The 22,622-nt window shown below is 35.5% G+C and overlaps 1 protein-coding gene and 1 long non-coding RNA gene across 5 annotated transcripts; one reads left to right on the forward strand and one right to left on the reverse strand.

Annotated features, from left to right (window-relative positions):
* The first annotated feature begins 4,287 nt into the window (after positions 1-4,287).
* Positions 4,288-7,608, forward strand: LOC124836460 (uncharacterized). Of its 4 annotated transcripts, none has more exons than XR_015786485.1 (4): positions 4,288-5,038; positions 5,169-6,132; positions 6,218-6,403; positions 7,450-7,608. It is a non-coding gene; the product is annotated as an uncharacterized LOC124836460 (long non-coding RNA). The 4 variants fall into 4 exon arrangements; XR_015786486.1 differs by lacking the exon at positions 7,450-7,608 and having other exon boundaries at positions 5,169-5,357; positions 5,464-6,132; positions 6,218-6,599; XR_007028648.2 differs by lacking the exon at positions 7,450-7,608 and having other exon boundaries at positions 4,288-5,045; positions 6,218-6,599.
* A 467-nt stretch (positions 7,609-8,075) lies between these two features.
* LOC124836459 (putative receptor protein kinase ZmPK1) lies at positions 8,076-10,552 on the reverse strand. The gene has a single exon (XM_088114859.1). The coding sequence runs from the start codon at positions 10,548-10,550 to the stop codon at positions 8,199-8,201; it is 2,352 nt and encodes a 783-aa protein (XP_087970985.1). The 5' UTR covers positions 10,551-10,552; the 3' UTR covers positions 8,076-8,198.
* Between the last annotated feature and the right edge of the window lie 12,070 nt (positions 10,553-22,622).

Genomic DNA, 22,622 nt, shown 5'->3' on the forward strand with positions numbered 1-22,622 from the left:
CATTTATAGTTTTCTGGCGTGAGCCTATGATTAACGATGTTTTAATCTCGGCCAAATTATGATCTGGTAGGCTTAATTCGGGATTTGCCTTAATCTACTTAATCAATATTTGTGTGCGCTTATGAGACCGGTCGTCCATACCAGTCATATATCTTTGATGACCGAACGGTCATGTCGTGGGAAATGGAGATCGTCCGATCATACGGTACATCAGGCCCCCCGAGCCCTAGTCAACGAAGGTGACGTTAGGTTTAAGTGGTCGTCCGGATCGACTGGGAGTTGAGCTTCGCCACTGGCTTTTGCAAATGTTGTTTGGGCGGGAGAACAAGTGTCACGACGAGACGCGAATACTTTATCGAGTAGTGGGAGCGTCACTCGATCTGGGCCGTTGATCGTGGTTGATCTCAACGGCTGTGAAGATGCGACGATTTCGAAAATTTTCTCTATAAATAAGGACGCGATGGACCGTCATTTTCACTATTCTTCCTTCTTCCTTTTTAGTCGTTCGGTGCATTATTTTTCCCAAGTAACTTGATAATGTCTTCCACTAGTATTTCGTCATTTGAGGAGCTGGCGGGCCAGGGCGATGGGGGTGCGGCGATAGGGGTGCGGCGGTTGGTGACGCTCGGTCTTCCAGTTCGGTGCCGTCTTCTCTCGAGAAGTTTGAGAGGGGAGAAGATTCTGAATCAGAGACATCATCCTAGGGGGGGGGGGGGGGGCGAACGAGTCATAAATGGAATGTGTCTTTTTCTATTGAAGGGTGGTGTTCGCATAGATTAGGAAGTCACCGAGCTGCCTGAGGGTTGGCCGCGCATCAAAGGGTACAGATGGGCTTCCCACAACGTCGGTCTCTTTCGGTCTGACTAAAGCACTCGGGATGAGCTTCAATGGTAGGTCGACCGGTCACATATAGTGTGCGACCTGGAGGACGCCCGGTTGATCTGCTTGGGAGTGTGTAATCGGAATGAACGCGTTTTTCATGGAAAGAGGAACAACGGAGAAGACTTTTTCTTTGTGTACACCTACATGTTTAACCAGTTGTTCCTCCGAATACCGTTCACAGTTTTATAAGCGGTCGTTCTCCGTGAGTTGAACGTCACCCCTACTCAGCTTCACCCTAATTGTTTGGGCGGCCATTCAAGCCTTCGTAACCATCTACGCCGCAATGGGAATTACTCTGTCTGTGCCAGTTTTCCTTCATTACTTCAACGTCCGGCCGTTGGCAAAACAACGATAGGTGTCTCTTTCTTCCATTCCTAGTCGAACCCTGCTCAAGTCGTATAGTGAGTCGTTTACAAATTTCAAGAATTGATATTTTAAGGTGATAATAAACGAGGTCAGTCGGTCTGAATTTTGCGACGAAGCGGGTCTTCCTCTGTTCCTTTTTTATTGGACAAGGAACCCTCGGAAAATAAAGGCTTGGGCGGTCGGTCGAATGACCCTAGAAGATCTGGAAGCCGTTAGGATCATCAATGCCCTACCCTGCTGCTTTAACGCCTGCGGCTTCGTTGAGTGCTTTGGTCACGAGGATTTTGACCAAATAGCGTTTGGTATGGTGTCTTCCATGAATTCCTTATTGTCTTGTTGTTTAACTTAGCTTAATTTTTTTTCCTTTCAGGCTACATGTCTCTACCGGCGCCCCGCAAAACTAGCTTCACCTCCTCCCATGAACGTCAGGGGGAGGGCAGTTCCAAGGGTTGTGATCCGCGGACGGCTTCTTCCAGTCGCTCGTCCGCATCCCAGAAGGTCTGTCCAATGATTCCTATTACGGAGCAAGTGACGGTGGTTGTTCATCAAGATCCACCAGTAGTTGATCTAGAACCTTCTGTAGGGACTACTCCGATCGCCGTAGTTGTTCCCTCTGAGAAAAAGAGGAAAACGAAGGAAGGGGACAAATCTTCTTCTAAGAGGAGTCGCCGAGAGGGAAGTTCTCCGCACCTCCTCTCGCCCAGTGTGCTTGATCCTGGGTTCCATGTGAGTTCACGCATGGACTTCCATATGGGCTCCTCTCAACGGGCGGTCATTGAATCCATGTCCGAGGGAGAGCTAATCAATGCCGGATTGGAGCTGACGTCTCGGGGGGCGATGTTAACTTGGTGTGCTCGCGAGCTTGCCGCTCGTAAGAGATCCTACGATTGGCAGGCTGAGTTGGATGAGGAAAAGAAGACCTCCGATGGTCTTCGGGCTAGGGTGGAGGCTTTGGCCATTAACCATGTCGGATGTGCGGAGAAGCGGGCCGGTCTGCAAACGAAACTAGATGACGCCTATGCCGAGGTGACTCACCTTCATGATCAGTTGAAGGCCGCTCGAGCGAAGGTTGATCGATCAGTGGAAGAAGTTGGAAAGCTAAAAGCGGAGGTTAAGAGGTTGGGGCGCAGGGAAGAGGAACTGGCCGGCCAAAATGAACGTCTCACTTCCGAGCTGCTTAAGGTGAACGAGACGATCATGACGTTTAATTCGAATGTGGTGATCGAGCATGAGGAAGGTTTTAACAAAGCGATGCGTCAGGCGGCCTTCCTCTTGAATGTGAACCCCTTGGCTTATGGTTTCAACATCGAGCAAGACGTGTTCGATGGGAAGATGCTGCCCATCGATGAGGCCAACGACAAGGTAGGTGCGGGTGAACCCACGCAAGCTGACACTGCTTCTCCCGAAGCTCTGGTGGTGGAGGATCAGGTTGAAGGGGGATGAGTAGATGGCCTGCCGATCGGGGGGAAATATTTTGTTGTTTTATTAAATGTTTCGGTTATGGGGCTGAGTCACCAAACTCCTTCACAATTTGTCCTTTCTCACCGTCCGGCCTTACTCTTTACGTTCCTGGTTCGCTATCCCGGTATGTGTGTACTTGTTAAAGATACTCCGATGTCAAAGTCAGTAATTGAAGCGTTCGGTTATCCAATATAACAGTGACAGTAATTAATGAACAGTAAATGCGTCCACCTACCTGTTACCTTTCACTTACATTTATAGTTTTCTGGCATGGGCCTAGGATTAACAATGTTTTAATCTCGGTCCAATTCTGATCTTGTAGGCTTAATTCGTGATTTGCCTTAATCTCCTTAATCAATATTCGTGTGCACTTATGAGACCAGTCATCCATACCGCTCATATATCTTTGATGACCGAATGGTTGTGTCGTGAAAAATGGAAACCGTCCGGTCATACGGTACAAATAGTTTAGTTTTTAAAAGTTTAGATAATCTCAGGACAGTTATCTTAATTATGAACTTTAACCATTGCTGGTTTATGTTGCCTCGTCAAAACAAAAAATCCTCCATTAGGCTAAGATATCAAAATTGAACGAGAATGAGTTTAATATACAGAAGCAGAAATTAAACCTAAAGTAAAATTGAAAACTCAAATTGGGTGAAGGTAAATAAAGAGATCATCTCACGTTCAGAAAGGACCTTCGACGACGATAAGGACTTCGAGACAAGCAGAACTTTGCCATAAAATCCCTGTGATAGTCTTGAATATGTGATTGAAAAAGAAATATGATGGAAAAAGCTTTGCAGTAAAGCACAATCAAAGAGAAACATGAAAGAGCCTGTTTATCCACTCAACAAAAACAAAAGTTCAATTTTTTTTAAAATGAACTACAAAATGTTATAATTTACTTTTTAGTAAAAATACCTTAACTTTTATAACATAATAAAGTATAAATAATGTATAGTTTAGTGCAATTAGATCAATCACAATCTATATTTATTAAATTTAATTATTTATTGTTATTACTTTTATGTTGTTAACGAAGTGTTTATAATTTTATTTTTTAGTAAATTTTATTATTTTATTTCTGAAGTGTTAATAACTTCATTTTTATTATTTGTGATTATTATTTTTATTTTAGTAGTAAATTTTTTATAACCTTAGTTTTATTTATTTATTAAGTTTTGATAATTTTGTTTTTATTATTTATTTTTAATATTTTTATTTATTAATGAAATGTTTATCATTTCATTCTTATTTAGTAATTATATTTATAATTATTGTTATTATTTTATTTGTGAAGTGATGACAATCTATTTTTATTTAGTTATTGTTAATATTTTTATTTTAAAAGTAAAGTGTTTATAACCTCGTATTTATTTATTTATTATTATTATTTTATTAGCAAAATGATGATAAATTTATTTTTATTTATTGTTATTATTTTTATTTTTATTTTTATTTATTAGTCACTACAAAAAGTAATATATTTTTTGAGAGATTATTTTTGAGTGGTTTAGACGTAACCGCAGTTAAATATTTTTTATTATTTTATAAAATTGTCCGACGCCGATAATGGTCACTTATTTGGCTCATCCCTCTCTCCCCGCCTTCATCTTGCGTTCTTCAAACAAGGCATTGCGTCACATTCCCCGCACCACATTCTTCAAACAATTGTGCCTCCACACGTGCACTTTAGCTACACAACCTCTTCTCTCTTGTTAATATTGGCGTCGCTCTTCCTGTTCCCTATCGCTCACAGACCCACTTTTGTTCTTTGCAGTTTGAAAATCCCCATTTCTGATTGGTTTTTTCCAATTCGAAAACCCTAGTTTGATTTCTTCCAACTCTAATGGAGCTTCACTTCTCGAAGTTGATGGCGCCTTTGAATTCCCTACATATCCGACGAGAATGCCGACGAAGATCCCGAACTTAGAGTCACCGTCGATGACGAAGGACCGGAAGGGAAGAGGATGAAAGGACGTCATGCTTTCCAAGGGGAAACCCTTGATCTTGGAGAAGGTTAGGGTTTGGGTGCAAAGCATGGCCAGAGGCAGTCCTATTAAGGACGAATTGGAGAACAAGAAGTCGACGCCGTCTCCCTTGCCATCACCGGCGCGATCGACACTGTTTCCGTCACTGTCCACGTCCACTATAACTGCGCCGAAGAACGAAACTTCGACGTCCACGAAGAAGAAGGAGAGGAAAGGAGTGAAGAGTATTAGTATGACTGAGGTTCAATTTTAGGACGAAGGACTTGTGTGAGATATTGATGGATGAGAATAGATGGAAGCGTTTCACACAGAGTAATGTGAGGATTAGGATAAAGGTTGGTGGTGAGTTTAGCATTTTTTATGGATCGGTGACTGTTATTGATATGTTATTTCTGCTTGAAAAAAATATTTACTAAGTTTTATTTTCCATCTATTGTTTTCTAACTTTTATGGCAAAATTAACAGATGAAAACAAATTTGTCTGATGTATCTTAGCCAAGGAATGTTACTGAAGATTGCCAGTCTGATTTCTTTCCAATGCTTCGTTATGGGGATAGCTGCAAAAGAAGAGTGTCGGGGTTTTCTCATCAGCTTCTGTCGGGTGATTACTATTTGGATTCTCTGGATGCTCATAGCAATCCTAATTTAATTGAGGTAAAGAGTGAATTTCTCAGACTAATTGGAAGTTTGGTAAGCTTAAGTTGTTGGTCATCGTTTTCACAAAGTTCTTCCGGTTGTTTTTATTTATTATTTTAATTAGGGGGTTTATTCATGAACCACATAGAAAATAGGTAGATTATGTTAGGATCCAATTGCAAGACAAGACATGAGACAAAACAGGGAAGGTGGCTTGAGGGACATATGTGCTTGGTGTAAAGCTAATGGTGATCTGTATGTGGTGGCAGTCTGTCATGAAGCTTTGGTTCACCCAATTACTAGAGCTTGGTCAAACTCCTCGAGGTGCACCTAATCCTGACTTAGCCAAATGAAATGGTAGCTGAAGGTGGCCGAAGATAAAGAGCTCTTGATACCAACTTGAATTTGAATGTGAAGAAAAAAATCAGGGAGTTACTTGCTTAACTAATGCACTTTTTATATATATGAAAGAAAAGGAAAGAGTACATTCTAGGGAAAAGTTATATCCTATAGTACTCAACCCTAGATTAGGTATATACACCGAAAAGCAATATAATAATAATCATAATTTTAACAATTAGCTTTATGAAGGTCATGTTTTTGTATCTTTCCAAGTCAAAGTGTATGATTTCTTATTTACAGAGGAACTACGTTTAGCCTGTGTCTGGTAAACTTGTTTACAATGGTTTGCTTTATGATGGAAATTTGTTTGTAGTAATCCATTTTGTCCTTTGAGGAGCCTCCATCCTGCACCGAGAATCATATATAGTTTGGATTGGCTGTCAAAGCCAAGGTAATACATCATTTTAACTGAATCAAATGTTGTCTAAATTGTCAATGTAATGAACGCAGAATGATTCTGTTGGTACTTTTTCTAGTTGTATCATTATGTCCTTTGAAGATGGAACAATGAGAACCATTAGCTTGGCGAAGGCTGGAAATGACCTTCATTGTCACTAGAGAAGTATACAGTGGGAAAAAACAACCTGGGTTGCACGGTTCTTCATATGCATCTTTTGCCATTTGGAGTGTTCAAGTGTCACGTATAACAGGCGTGTTTTTCGGTATGCATTGACAATATGATTATGTAATCTTATTGCTAGAAATATTTTACTTTTGGCATTAAAATACTTGTGTACTATTGATCTTACTCTGTAAAGTAATCGTTAGTATTTCTGGGCAAACAGACTTTCTTGTAATGACAAATTTGTCCTCGTTTGTTTACTCAATATCATAACGGGGCACTAAATTACTTCATTATCATTACTGCAATTTTGTAAATTGAGGGATTTGCTTTTATTATGTTAAGCATGCTTGCTTATTGTGGTGCAGACGGTACTGCCTTTCGTTTTCAGGTAATTCTTATAATTTGTTGGAGATTGGAATCACCTACAGTGCCTTTTTTTTTTACTTGATAGATTCTTATAATCAATTGCTTTGATGACCAATAGTCAAGAGTTTTCAAACCCCACACTTTATTCTGAAGTTGAACTTCAATTTTCAACACAAGGAAGTTTTGGCTTACGCATTGTTATTTTTTTAGTGCAAGCAAAAAGGGCTTTAGGCATATGGACCTCCACATAGTAACCGCAGGATATAATAGAGTTGATTTTTCACACACAGCCCATAATTCATGTAAAATTTATTAGCTAATATTTCCCAAATGACTAATCAATTCAAAGGTTTGCATGCTGAGCCGTTATTTATGTAACTAATGACTCAATTTCTTTGTCGTATATATTAGGAACATTTTTATTTATTCCCATATCATATCTTTGTCATTAGATATTTACTTTATTGATTCATGTTCTGTTAATATAAATAAAGCACCTATGTTTTGTAAACAGCACACTCTTTCAACTTAATGTTTATCTTTTTCATAGAGTTTAACATTATATAATAAAGAAATCTATATGATATATGTATTATTAGGAACAATTTTATTTATTCATGTATCTTTTTGTTAGGATTGGATATAAAATTTGCTTTATAATTCCATTGTCTTTACAGTTTACCATGTTTTAATTATCACCGATAATAATTGTTAAATTTATTTGTATGATTCTTTTTGTTAAATATATTATTGACTAACAATTATGTTATATTGTAGGTATCAGATCAAGTGAGCATGCTAAACAATGGAAGTAACTAAGATCAAAATTATACATTGTTTCTTTTTTAGTAATGTAATGAACATCTCAGTTATATTTTTAGTATTTTAATTTAGTATTGAACATTTTTCTTTTTAATATATGAATAGTTAGTTGTATGAACGTATTAATATGTTGAACAATGTATTTTATTTTGTATATAATATTCAATGTTAGTTCATATTATTTCTTTGTATGGTTAATAAAATTAATTTTATCATAATCTCATTTTATTACAATAAAAATCTAAAAAAAAATATGTACATATTTTCGACGGTTTTCTCAAAACTCTCGAAAATATTGACAGTTTTCTTAAAACTCTGTTAATACCGACGGTTTTGTCAAAATTTCTAGCTAATTATTTGTGTTCATGTATTCAACTTTACTTTCTTATTAATAAAAATATTTTTATTTAAAAAAATACTTGAAATTTTAGAAAAGCGTGAATTCGATTTATACTTTGTAATAAATATTATTGAATAATAAAGTGATTTTGGTCGTTACAATATTGGATGAATAGTTAATTGTTAGAATTTTCAGCTGAATCCATTTCACTAGGAAATGTTATAATAATAAAACATAAAAATAAGTAACAAAGTTTTTGTTAAAATAAAGAACCTTGCAAACAAACAGTAGTGAGCTTGGCCAGACAAGCATGAAAGATAAAAAAACAAGAACTGCTACAGAGATAGAAAGAAACGTAGTAACGCTACTGAGGAACACTTTGAAGCATTTCCACGACTTGGCTCATGGTTGGCCTTATATCTTTGTCTTCCTCAACACAGTCCAAAGCCACTTTGACTAAAACCTCCATCTTAGATTCATCATAGTTTGTTTGGATTGCAGGATCAATGATATGCTCTAGCCAAGATATTCCACGCTTTTTTTCTCTCACCCATGCCACCACCCTTCCATTGTACGACTCTTCTCCATCAATGTTTTGAACACCCGTTGTTGGGCTCTTCCCAGTTATCATCTCCAATAGAACAATTCCATAGCTGTAAACATCAACCTTCGAGGTGATTGCTAAGTTCAGAACCCACTCAGGTGCCATGTACCCTCTTGTTCCTCTTATCATTGAAAAACTTGAATTGTTCACGTTGTTCCTGTTTTGTAGCTTCGACAGGCCAAAATCTGCTACCTTGGGTTGATAATTAGCGTCAAGAAGTATGTTCTGTGGCTTTATATCACAGTGCAAAATCCACTCCAAGCATTCTTCATGAAGATATGCCAGAACTCTTGCAGTTCCAAGGGCAATGTTATATCTCTTACTCCAATCAAGAGTGTTGGATGACAGATTTTGTGCCAAAGAACCATTCTCCATATATTCATACACCAACAATCTATGCTTTCCCTCAGCACAATATCCCCACATTTGAATCAAGTTCATGTGGTTAAGCCTTCCAATGATGCTCACTTCAGCAAGGAATTCTCCTTCTCCTTGTTCAGCTTCATTCAGTCTCTTAATTGCTGCATGTCTTTCATCTGATAAAATACCTTTGTACACAACCCCTCCCGCACCCCTTCCGATCTCTTCACTGAACCCCTTTGTCGCCTTTTTCAACTCTGAATAACTATATTTTCTGAATCTATCGGTCAGAGGATGGTAATCGTGTTCATCTGCATGAGACTTTCGGCGCGTCTTAACTATGAAAACCCACACGACAAAAACGCAAACCGATTCAATAGCACCAATTACAATGGCCACCCAAAGAAAAAACCTCACAATCTTTTTTACATGATATTTGTCATACACCCTGGGAATTTGAACAACACAAACATGCTCATTTGAACGAAACGATTCTTCCCTGAAAAGGCTATGATTTTTAGGCACTTTCAAGTATACTGTTCCTCTGAAACTCGGTGATCGGCGCCCGTTAAGCAATTGCATCTTGATGTAACAATTGTAATAGTTCTTGGCGTCATTGTATGAGTACTGAAACCCCTTACAGTTACAGTCTTCTAAGCACAGATTCTCACAGTGACTATAACTATTACCTTCAGAAAAGTTAGCATCATAACCATAAATCTCAACACCCAGCAACTCCAAGAAGGCAGACTCACTTCTGTTGCAAGACAAAACGAACACAGGTTCACAGCCATAAGACCAATCGCTATGGTTCTTGATTCTATGTCCCGGAAGACACGAGCACTTCCTTCCATGCTCATGATCATTACTGCACGCACTGTTAGGTCCACAAATCCCGTGGATATTGCAAGGGTCACCTCTCGCTTGCCACGAAACAAACCATCCATCATGCAGTGTATACACTCTAAGGTTACCATCAGAATCAAGTTTCAATCTTCTTTGCTTCATAGCGCCATAATCAGATGTAATAAAAGTAAAACTATCAGTTGAAATGAATCTTCCGAGTGAGTCCATTACTGCCGATCTACTGCTATTGTAAGTAGACCTTCCAGCGTCCCAACTCACCAACCATGGATATGGCCAGTAAACGCTGGAAACATCAGGGCCATCGAAGAGAAGACGAAGAACGTTGTCATCGTCGAAGAAGAGCTTGTAGAAACCGGAGGAATGGTTAGTGTCGCTTCTTGCAGACACGAGTTGCGTGCGTCTGGTGAGGGGTTGTCCCGGAAGAAGAGTATCGGTGGGAAAATCAAAGCTTTGCCACAGAACGGTTCCTTGGAGGTCACGCAACACGAGATTGCCATCGTCTCTGAGATGCAACAGTGGTGAAGCCAACGAAGCAGTGTTCGAAGACCACACCGTTCGTTGAGCAGCATCATCCAAGACAAGGTTACCGGCTCCTGAGAGAGAGAGTTTGGAACGTTTTCCGTTGACGGGGTTCTCCCGGTTCGCCATCCACACGATTGTGGGGTGGTTGTGGGAACCGGTTTGTGTGAAGCATACGGCGAAAGAGTAGGCGTTTTCACCGACGGCAACGAAGCCGGCGGAGAAAACGCCGTTTGGGGAGAGAATAACGTCGTCGGGTTTCTCTACCGAGAGGGATGAGTCCGTGGTGAGTGATGAAAATGCAGAATGTGAAGTGTGCAGAGAGAAGAATTGTAGGAAAAGAAAGAGTAAGATTGAGGAAGCCATGTTCAACCATGTAAACGATGTGTTTTGTGGAGTGTTGATGGATGCTCTATATAAAACTGGTTTCGTTGACGAACTGGTCTACGGAATTTGGAAACACTCCAGAAATTTCACACCATCAAACAAAAAAGATTCCACTTAGCAATTAAAAATAATAATATTTTAATTATATTTATTTTATCTTTTTAACTTTATATTTTAATATACATTATTATATATTTAAGTGGGTTATCTAGTGGGAGTATTTCTTAGGGGTGTAAAAATATCATTTTTCATTAAATTATTCTCCATTTGGAATCTAGGAAGAATTTCTGAAAGCACAGAGTGAACGGGGAAACTAATCCTAATTTATTCTTTATTGAAATAAGTTATTAATTTCCTCGTTCGTTTGTTTTCTAAGCCACGTAGATAGATGTCTTTAGCATTTAAAATTACTCATAAAGATTACATACATTTAAACAATATCGCACAAAAGAAATCAGCTATTGATCTTGATGCAACATTGAAAAAAAAGTTTTTTATACCTATTAAAAAGTTTTATATATACGAGCTATAGAAAGCACTAGATTTTATAGTAATCATAAAATCAATATAAAAATTATACTTCTTATAATGATTCCAAAAGTGATATAAAAAGTCAAATTTTTATATCGATTTTGAAATTGGTATAAAAAGTTTGCTAGAAAAGAAATAAATTTATATATAATACAAATTTTTTATACTGGTTAGAGCGTTAATTGGTATAAAAATTTGACTTTTTAATCCGGTTAAAACCAAAATCAATATAAAGAACGTAATTTTTATATTATTAGTGTTACAACAAATATAAAAGATCACTTTTTATACCTATTTTAACACTAATTAGTATAAAAAGTGTCGTTTTTTTTTTCAATACTAGGTCTATATGTGCTACTTACCACATACAAACCTTCATAAAATTAAATCCCCTGATAGTCTAGATATATATACAAGGAACAAAATAATCACAACTCTTCCTATTATTTACACATCAAATAATACTTAATCTCAATGTATAATGAATACATTTAATATTTACCTAATATCATATATAAACATTTAAAATAAATGCAATCCACTACTCACGAACATCCTTTAGGACCTCTTGTTTAATTGGAAACATGTTATCGAATATCTAGACAAAGAACAATTTAAGCCAACTTATAATGACAAATACTTAAATTTTAGATATAAAATGTTCACGTTACCAAATTTTATAAGTCAACAATGTTTGTGGATATAACTTTTTACATGTACCTAATCGCATGATATTCGCACTCAAAGCTACCAAGTTGACACGAGCCCCATAAGTTAAATCATAAAGTATCATAAACTATATAATTGTATTTCAATAGTCTGAAATATTAACTATTTATAATTGGCGCAAGAACTACAACTTCTTTCTAGAGACGATATGTGTTCCCTGCAATCTCGAATAAGCCAATCATTCTGTAAAAGTTAAATGTACATTGAAATGAGTGTCTAGTATAGAACTTAGTAAAATTAAATTATTTGTACACAACAAATAACTTATTAAATTAGTGTACTTTTAAATGTCAAAATCAATTAATATAAATATCTTAAACTGAATAATGTTAGTTTTGAATAATGACAAGATAATATTTATGCCACCCAAGAAAACAATAACTAATGACAATAATTCAATTGAAAAATATAAATTTTAGAATTTGTGAAAAACTTAAAACATAATTAAATTAAGAAAAAATGAATTTTGAACATGAGTACTGAACAAAAACTATTACCATTAGACTAAAGTGTGAATTGTTAAAAGTTCGTCATTGCTTTTTTTTGTCGTGGTCCTTGCATAATGAATATTAGTAGAGTTTTCAATGCCGTGTACGTTACAAAATGACTTGCGCACTATATTAAATTGGCCAACTTCAAGTCTTTTTCATCGAGTCGTTGGTGTTGAATTCATAATCCACAGATTTGGACCAATGAATATGGAATTTCCTATGGAGAAGAAAGTGGTTTGAACAGAAAGAAAAAGAAAAAGAAACATATGGTCACTACCATGATGCACAAGATACAAAAATGGAATAGTCCATGTAAAGAGATGAAGGACAAATGGTTTTCGAAGGGAGAAGATAATCACTTTTATATTGTGAAATCAACATATAATATTGCCCAAAATGGAGATATAAGGTAGGAAAGTGCATTGTTTGGCCTATTTTTGAAAATTAAAGCTTTGCCTAGCCCAATGTTTTGCACGGAGAGTGAGAATTAATAAAGTGACAATGTTGGGGTAGTTTTGAGCTTGTAAAAGCAGGGGAAACATTGCAATGTTCTTAGCTGGGATTTTATAGAATACAGTTAAAGGAGGTGTGGGTTTATTGTTAGGCTTCATTGTCATATCTATTATGCAATAAATATATAATTTTCTTTGTTGATAAAAATAATAATCAATAAAGTGGCAACAAAAAGGATGATGAAATGAGTAGCAAAAACTTGTGTGATGTGTAGAATTAATATAAAAACTTAGTCATTTATTTCTGCATAAGGTAGCTATACATATGGAAGATGTGGGACTATCATCTATACATCATAATATAGCAACTTTGCACTTCAGTTTGAACACCTATAGATATAAATAGAAAATGCAATAGAGTTTGATGAGAGGCAATTACATGCTGTATTTGGAATAAAAGAAACAATACTATTTTGATGTTGTCGGAAAATGTTCAATCTAACCTTATTTAAAGTATTGTCTTGGATATTGTATAAAAGTCTTAGTGTCAATTTCTTATACTCTAATTAGTGTTTGTGTTCAATAATGTACTTGCAATTTATGTGTGTTTAGTAAGTTTACTACAAAAAATTATTATTTAGTAGGTTTTATTTCGTGGAGATTATAAAAATCCTCCATAAATTAACATTATTTAAGATGGTTAAAAGGAGTGGTCGAAATGTTAATAACAGTGAGAGTTTTAATTGTTTTTTGAAAAGGTTTATGACTTCCACAAATTAAATACATTTTTCATCATTCTACCTTTTCTCCTATACTCAAATTTTCTCAAACCTACCTCCATGTCTTACATTTTCCACCTTTTCATAAAATTTTCGAAACCCACCTTCACAAAACACTTTCATTTTTTTTCCACCTTTCCCTAAAATGTCATCGCACAAGCTTTTCATTTTTTCCTAAAACAATGTAGTTCGTTCATGTCTCTAAAATGTTCTTGTCTATGGTGTCCTCAGGTCATCATCGTCTGTGGTCTCCGTCCTCAGTTCATTCGTGGTCCCTGTCATTTGTCGTCAAGTAGGATTCAACTGTGTCCCCGTTGCGGTCGCCAACATTCTGTATTTGTGATCGTCATTACATTGATGGTTGCATCCATAGTTATGGTCATCGTCATCGCTCATCATCACATCGCATCGTTTACTACCCCAACATTCTTCAGGGTCTTCAAGGTATTTCTTTATTTTGAGTTTTTTCCTGGAAAATTTTCTTTAGTTTGAGTATTCTCTAATAATTTTCTTTGATAATTTTCTCTATTTATGAGGTGTAGTGCTTGTGCAACGAATCACTAAGGGGCAGAATCATACAAAGAGTACCTATCATCCCTTACACTTTTTTACAATTCTTGTGCATTAGAATAAAAGCTAAAAATTAACTTACTTGAAACTAATGTATTATTTGTGTCATTACATGACAATGTTTACTTCAACAACCCTAAGTTTTCAAGGTAAGTAGATTTGAATTAATTGGGAATCAAGTACTTACAACCCCTTGTGGATGAGTAATGTGAGCTATGGAGTGATTGTGTGGGGACATTTGATTCTTTATTGAATGAAACTTTTAGAATGTGAGCAGATCTTATGTGGACAATTAGTAACTTTCTTGACCTAGGTATTTTATTTGGTTGGAACACACATATAGGTTTAGATTGCCCTACTTGTAACTTTGATATAGAACCTTGTCGTCTTCCTCATAGTAACAAGTGGTGTTTTATGGGGCATCATGGCTTTTTATGTAAAAATCATATATTTAGATTGAATCGTGTTCGCTTTGATGGAAGCATTGAAGAACGAAATCCACCACTAAAATTGTCAGGATTTGACATTTTTAGGCAAGTGGAAAATATTAATGTTATATTTGGGAGAGAAATAATTTTGGATGGTAGATTAAAACGATATAGACAAGAAGTTAAAAAATGAAAAAAATGAAGCATTTTCTTTGAACTTCCATATTGGGAGTCTAATGTGTTATGCCACAATTTAGACTTTATGCATATTGAAAAAAATGTATTTGACAATATCATATCTACTTTGCTGAATGAAAAGCCTAAATCCAAAGACAATCTTAATGCTAGGAAAGATTTAAAGGAAATGGGCATAAGACAAAATCTTTGGCCAGGTGATAATTGAAGATATCACCTTACTTTGTTTTCACTAACTCGTGATAACAAAAAGTTGTTTTTCAAAAATTTGAAAAATGTTTTAGTATGACATGGTTACTCAAGTAACATTTCTAGATGTTTTGATGAGGTGCAACATAAAATATCAGAACTAAAAAGTCACGATTGTCATATTATTATGGAGCAATTACTTCCGTTGGGAATATGTAATTTGTTATCAAACCATGTCACTACAACCTTGGTGGAGTTTTGCTCATTCTTGAAAGTCCTTTGTAGTAAAAGCTTAAATCTACAAGAACTTAAAATTCTTCAAGATCACATTGTGGTTACACTTTGCCACTTAGACATGTTAGTCCCACCATCATTCTTCATAGTTATGGTTCATTTAATTGTCCATCTAGTAGAGGAAGCAAAACTTAGAGGTCTAATTCATTATTGATATATGTATCCTATAGAGAGGTAATGTTGAGTACTTTTAGTTTAAGGTATCATATTATATATATCCAAGTTGTTTAATATAATTATTTCTGACTATTATAGGGAATTAAGTCATTTAAAGACCTTTGTACGAAACAAGGCACAACCAAAAGGTTACATAGCCGATGGATACTTAGCTGAAGATTTTGTTATTACCTTCTAAATACATTAAAGATATAAAGACAAGGTTCAATAGACCACAGCGTGTTTGCGATAACCGAAATTATAATGATTCTTTTGTCATTTATATTCCCACAAGGTAGGCAGTCGATAAGAGGTTCCACAATGTTTACTTTAACTTAGATACAAAAGTTACAAGTCCATAGATATATGAAATGCCCTAAATTCTAGGATGTCACGAGTTATTCAAAAGCCGATAAATTTCAAAAAATTCATTATAGCGCGGAAACGTATTTTCAAAACCTTAACATTTAAACGTGCATAACTTATTCAAAACATAATAGTTCTAAAATATTTGTCCAATAAAAATAATGAAGGAAAATAAACTAACTCCAATTACATTGTCTTAAAGTTAAACCTCAATAACTTTAAATAAAAACCCCAAGTTTATCCCCCATCATTTCTCAAGTCTATCATGCTTCAACACCACCTACAAGTCATCCGTTCAAGTATAACACACTATACGATCATCGCCAATAATATCATTCGCAACACACAAACACAAACACGTATGAGGTGAGATACCGATAAAATAATCAAAATAACAAGATATAAACACACTGACTATATCAACCATAAACAACCACCCCATACACAATAGTAAGAACAACAGGATTCCTAATCTCCTAACATAAACAATTTTTCATAATGAATTACTCGATCCTCGATCCATTATCTCTAACCCTTAATGTCATCACTAACATCTCACACATAGACCTTTGGTCTATCCACTTATTAACACCTATGCTAACTACTTACTATAACCATTATAGTAACACCATTATCAACATAGCATAACTTGGAACATCTCCAATATCATGATCATCATCATAGTTACACCACCATCATGATTATCCCAATCATAACAACACCATCACTAACACAAAAATAACTTTTAACGTCTGTTATTTTAGGCTTTTGACATATGTTAAATGTTTGAGGTCATAGCGGGAGACAATAAATTGACGTTTGTTGTCTTTGAACAGAAGTTAATTGACGTTTATTGCCTTATAATAGACGTTAAGTAACGTCTATTGTAAGAATAACAAACATCAATTTATGGGCATTTTAAACAAAAATCGTTAATATTTTTTTCCACTGAAACCATGAAAAACCAATATACAACACAAGAATACACCACAAAAATTTCCAGAATTTTAGAAGTAGTTAAGGATGTACACAAGTGCCACTATGAGGGTGAGGAGAAAAACATGCACAATAACGGTGTGAAAATCGCCGTTGCAGTTGTCCTAGAATGCGCCCAAGAACTACACCAAAAGCTAATGAAAACAAATTTTAATCGGTGCAAATAAAAGATAATGGTTCCAAACGTAATATAATCGGTGCAAAATGATTTTAAATGGTGCAAAGTCGAAGAAAACTTACCTAGACGTTAATGCAGGGTATTTGACGTCGGCCCCCTTCCCAACCGACGTCTAAGTGGTAAAAAAAAGTAATATTGGCGCCCAAAATGAGATATTTTAGGACATTTTTGACGTCCGTGGAGAGGGGAGTCAATGTCTAATTGCAATTAGACTTCGGGGGGTCTGTAGCCGACGTTTAAAGGTAATAAAATAGTGACTTTTCAGTCCTGTGTGCAGACCATTTGACGTCTGACCCTAAGGGAGCCGACGTCTGTAGCTTATTTGACATCGATGATTCATTTAACTGGCTTCTATAATGACGCTTTATTTACGAAACTGCCACCGGTAAGTTTTTACGTTGGAGTTCCTTTCGTTAGACATTAAACGCGTGACATTAAATACTATTTCTGCACTAGTGCATGAGCATCACTAAACCATGAACTCCATCATGTCAAAACTCAGTCACATTCATGTACCTTACCTCACCCGCCTATAACTGGTTTTATAGACCCATCTGTAGCTTCTCTTACAGATACACTCGAGTCATCCTTCTTCTAACTTTGGACCTGTTCCCCTATCACACAAGGTAGAACATCTATCCCCCTTACCAAAGAAGATTCAACACTCGATTACCATTCTCTTTTCTACAACTATTTTTCAAAGAGAACACCATTCTCTTTTCAACAACCAATGCTAAAGAGAGTCACTCCCTTTTCAACAACCAATGCCAAAGGTAATATCCCTCCCTTTAGAACAATCAATGCCAAAGGGAGCACCTATCTGCAGATAGAACCAGGATTTACTAGGTACAAAAAGCAGACTAATCTCCCATGCCTCCTGCTCATTAACCACACACGCTCTTGTGCATTTCATCTTCCACTCATGCTCCAATCTCAACCACAAGTCAAACCTGACCTTAAACACAACCACTAATCTCAATCTCTGATTATCATCACATTCCACAGCTCGTCAAGCTTGGTTCACATTCATTATTCATCAAAACACAATGTTTCTAGTAAAATACTCCAAGATAATCAATTATCATAAGTGATAATCAATTATTCCTGAAACATACACATGTACACAAATTACCATGTGATAAATGATTATCACTTAAGATAATTGATTATCTTAGTGATTCCACACAACAAATCGCCAGAATTCATATGCATAAAGGGACAATCAATTATCATCTTAGATAATCGATTATTCTCGCGAATAATCACGTTCCTAGAGCAAAACCTAAGGTCTAACCCCCATGTATCAATCCCAAATCATGTGAAAACATGCTTCAGACATCATACATGCATTCAAGCATCACATACCCTTGTAACATACTCAAACACATACATCATAACACTTGAATAATCCAAACTCAATCATTATACATGTTATACCCCAACAAACCCATATATACTTCATATGATTATCACAACACCTTTACAACATATATTTGTATGGGAAACACTTAAGCATCATACCTTTGTTCCCTCTTAGCATTAAACCCTCTGTTGGAATAACCCAACAAACCATATCCCTATGCCTACACAACCCTTACCCAACAATAATCACACGTAATCATAACCATAATCATATATACACATACATCAAAACAGAGACTACCAATCAATATAATCAATAAAACATATAAGATATAACAACAAGCAACAATGGTAAGCTTTCCCATACATTGAGCAATACTAGGACTTTATCTACAACCCAAAAACATCACAAATCTTCCTTTGCATTAAGTTTATGTTGTTTTCTCTCTTCTTCTCCTCAAAACATCAATTTCCTTTCTTCCTATGTTTTCTCTCTTTGATTTATATTTTCTAGGGTTTCTAAAACACACAATACACCCCTCTCTCTATATCTTAATATTTATAAATAAACTCAACTCTATCTCTAATATCTCCTCACTTATAATAATATATTTTAAAAACCAATCTATCTAAATCTTTAATTCTCTTCTATCTTATGTTCCCTTCTCTAGCCTTTTATTTTATTTAATTCAAACTCTTTTACATTTTACACCCCCTTTATTTAATTTGTACACCAATTAAATAAAGGTAAAAGATCATTTTGCCCCTAAGCAAAAATACAAATAAAACAAAGGTTTCCTTTAACTCCCTTTCTCCCTAGAATTGAACTCACACCCATCCAAACCATCAATTATTAACAAGTTAACACATCACTTTGATAGTATCACTCACACATCAATTACTTAATTATCAAGATATTAATCATGTGTTACACTTTAGTACAATGATTTTATAATGGAATACTACCTATATATGGCTATTATGATGCTTTAAATCATATTTGGAAATAGTATGGTAAGAATCTATTTACTTATATATGGCAATTGTGATACTTAAGATCATATTTGGCAATTGTGATACTTAAGATCATATTTGACAATTGTGATACTTAAGATCATATTTGGAAATAGTAGGATAAGAATGTACTAGTGGGAAAATTTTTATAAAGATAACATCTTTTTCACTACAAGAAAAAATTGAATTATACACAGTCAAAATTCGTATATAAAACCCAAAATTCGTATATAACACTTGGTTACATACGGTTTACATACGGGCAAAAATTCGTATATAAAACTGTCATAGATAAGTTATATACGGATTTATTCGTATATAAGTTATATACGGATTATATACGAATATATCCGTATGAAACTTTATGGCTTTATAAAAAAACAATTAGATGACCTCACTCATCCAATACATATAACTTTAATAAGTTGAAAGTTCATCTCTGACCAAAGAACAAGCACCCAAGGAAAATGCAATCAAGTTTGTCCATATGACCACAAAACCCAAGAAACTCAACAATAATTTCACGCATAAAGTTCACATACTAATAAATTCAAATATCTAAGTACTCAAACATATTAATAACTAAAGTGTGGATGTTTCTAATACTAATACTTACAATAAGAATGAAGAAAAATAAAGGATTCTTTATCTTGTACTTGATCATTGTCATGCAACTCTTAGTTTGAATCAAATTGACCTCCTATGTTGAATGGTGTTAGGAGTTCTCCTGGTTGCTTGTAGAAAAACTTTCCATCCTCCATGACAACTTCATATGCTTGAGGGATGGTGGACAAAGGTTAGGAACCATATCAGGAGCGACCCCATTTTCATCAAACCCTTAGCCTTTTTTTGTTTGATACCTACTCACAAGTAAACTTTATCACCAAAAAATCATATTACTAATAAGATATGAAAAATAATTGTCCTAAACACTCAGATATACAATAAAAAAATACATTCTCGGAGAGCGAAAGTGGGTGTTTAATTGTATTTAATTATTTCTTTATGATGAAATTGATAGCAAAATCATAGTTTAAAATATTTGAATGAGAATTTCTAAAATTATTAAACAAAATGTTAATTATTTAAAAATTGTTTAAAGTTTGATTTTACATAATTTTATATTTTATTTATAGTTCTAAAATAAAAGTTATCTTCACAAAATTAATCTCTTAAATTATATTTTAATATTACTCATTTAAATTTCCTTTTAAAAATAAATTTATTTACAAGAGTATTTAAAATACATTTTTCAAGACAATGATGCCATTACCTTATCATCTTCAGGCTTGCCGACAATGCTAAGATCTGCATAATACATTTTTGCAGAAAAACACTGGGGTGAGCCAAATAAACTGACAAGCTTTCAAGCCTAGTATCCACAGTAAACCAACCACGTAGGAATGCTAACCTAAAGCAACATTTGCAAAAATTAAAAGCTAGCTTGCACAAATAAAGTACAGAGAACCATGTCATCTTGCCAAAAAAAGAAAATATAATTATTAAACAAAAATTCATGACGTGAATCATACTGAAACGTATGTAATTCTTTTTATTGTAAAACTGTATAGTAGAGTGTATATATATAACAGTGAAGTTTTTATTCTATTACAACCAAACAGCAACAATGCAATAGTAATAGAATAATGGAATGGGTCGGTGATGGCTGATCTGGAAGCGTAATGATCCACCCTGATGCAGAGAATTATTTCAGAGTGAGCAGGAAATAGCAGAGGGAATGTTCAGAGAGTTTAGAAGATGAGAGAAAGATTCATACCAGACACATGTGTCCTCCGTCAAACGAAATCCTCCAAATACTGATTTCTCTTCCTGTGACGTGTGCTTCTCCTAACGGTTTTGTTGCATGCATTTTCTGCCATCTCTTGCCCCGTGTTTATTTTATTTGTGCATTCCCCTTTCTGCCCCTATTCTTTTAAGCATGTTACATTACCCTCTTCATCAAAAACAACCTTGTCCTCAAGGTTGAACAAGGGATAAGATTCTTTCACCTCCTCCACATCTTCCCAACTAGCTTCTTTAGGCTCTAAAATGTCCCATTGCAGTAATATCTGTGACACCTTCTGCTGGTTTCTTGTTATCACCCTACACTTTAATACTTTCCAAGGTTGCACAGTGGGGCCAAACTCAGAGGTAGTTAATGGCAGAGGAAGATATGGTTGTGGTGTACTACCTTGGAACTTCTTAAGTAAGGAAATATGGAACACTGGGTGAATTTTTGCTGTGTCCGGCAACTGGAGTTTGTAAGCAACTGACCCTATCTTTTCAATCACCTCAAAGGGTCAAAAAAACTTTAATCCCAATTTATGATTTTTACGAAAGGCCAGAGATTGTTGCTTGTATGGTTGCAGTTTGACTAAAGCAAGATCTCCTACTTGTAGGTGAAAGTCTCTCCTCTTTTTATCTGCTTGTTGTTTCATATAATGTTGAGACTTCAATAAATTAGCCTTTAACTGTGAAATGATTTTATCTCTAGCTATCAAAGCTTCTCGGACTGACAGGGGATCCTTCTGATTTTGGTCATATTGTGCAAGTTGCGGAGGAAATCGTCCAAACACTGCTTGAAAGGGAGTCATTCCTAAGCTGTGATGAAAAGACGTATTATACCAATATTGGGCCCAAGGCAGCATATTCATCCAAGACTTAGGATTCTCATACACATAGCACCTCAAATACATTTCTAATGTCTTATTAAGATTCTCCGTTTGACCATCGGATTGAGGATGATACGCGGATCCCATGGCTAAAGTTGTTCCTTGAGATTTAAACAAGTGTTGCCAAAAGGAGCTAATAAAAACTCTATCCCTATCAGATACAATGGATTTGGGAATTCCATGGATCTTTACCACTTGAGCAATAAATGCTTCGGCAACAGATTTGCTGGAAAAATCTGATTTTAAGGGAATGAAATAAGCAAACTTGGACAATCTATCAATCACCACCATGATTGTTGTATACCCCGTAACAACTGGAAGGTGGGTGATAAAATCCATTGCAATGTCCTCCCAAACTTGTTGAGGAATAGGCAACGGTTGCAGTAGCCCTTTAGGTAAAGCGTGATCCACCTTTTCTTGTTGACAAACCACACATTCATTGACAAATTTGCGAATGTCCTGTTGCATATTAGGCCAATGGAATTGATTTCCAATTCTTCTAGCTGTCTTGGTGATACCTGCATGCCCACCAATCTTAGAATTATGAAACTCTTGCAGGATTTGGTTAATAAGCGTGGAATTATTAGGCACCAAGATACGACCCCTCCAAAAAAGAATACCATCCTTGGCAGAATATTCGGAATTGGGA

This window comes from Vigna umbellata, chromosome 5 (genome assembly GCF_029865625.1).
Source record: "Vigna umbellata cultivar VRB3 chromosome 5, Vumbellata_1.0, whole genome shotgun sequence".
Classification (NCBI taxonomy): Eukaryota; Viridiplantae; Streptophyta; class Magnoliopsida; order Fabales; family Fabaceae; genus Vigna; species Vigna umbellata.

Bases quoted from the DNA above. Each gene is read 5' to 3' on its own strand.
- LOC124836459 (XM_088114859.1), bottom strand. From the start codon at position 10,550: ATGGCTTCCTCAATCTTACTCTTTCTTTTCCTACAATTCTTCTCTCTG.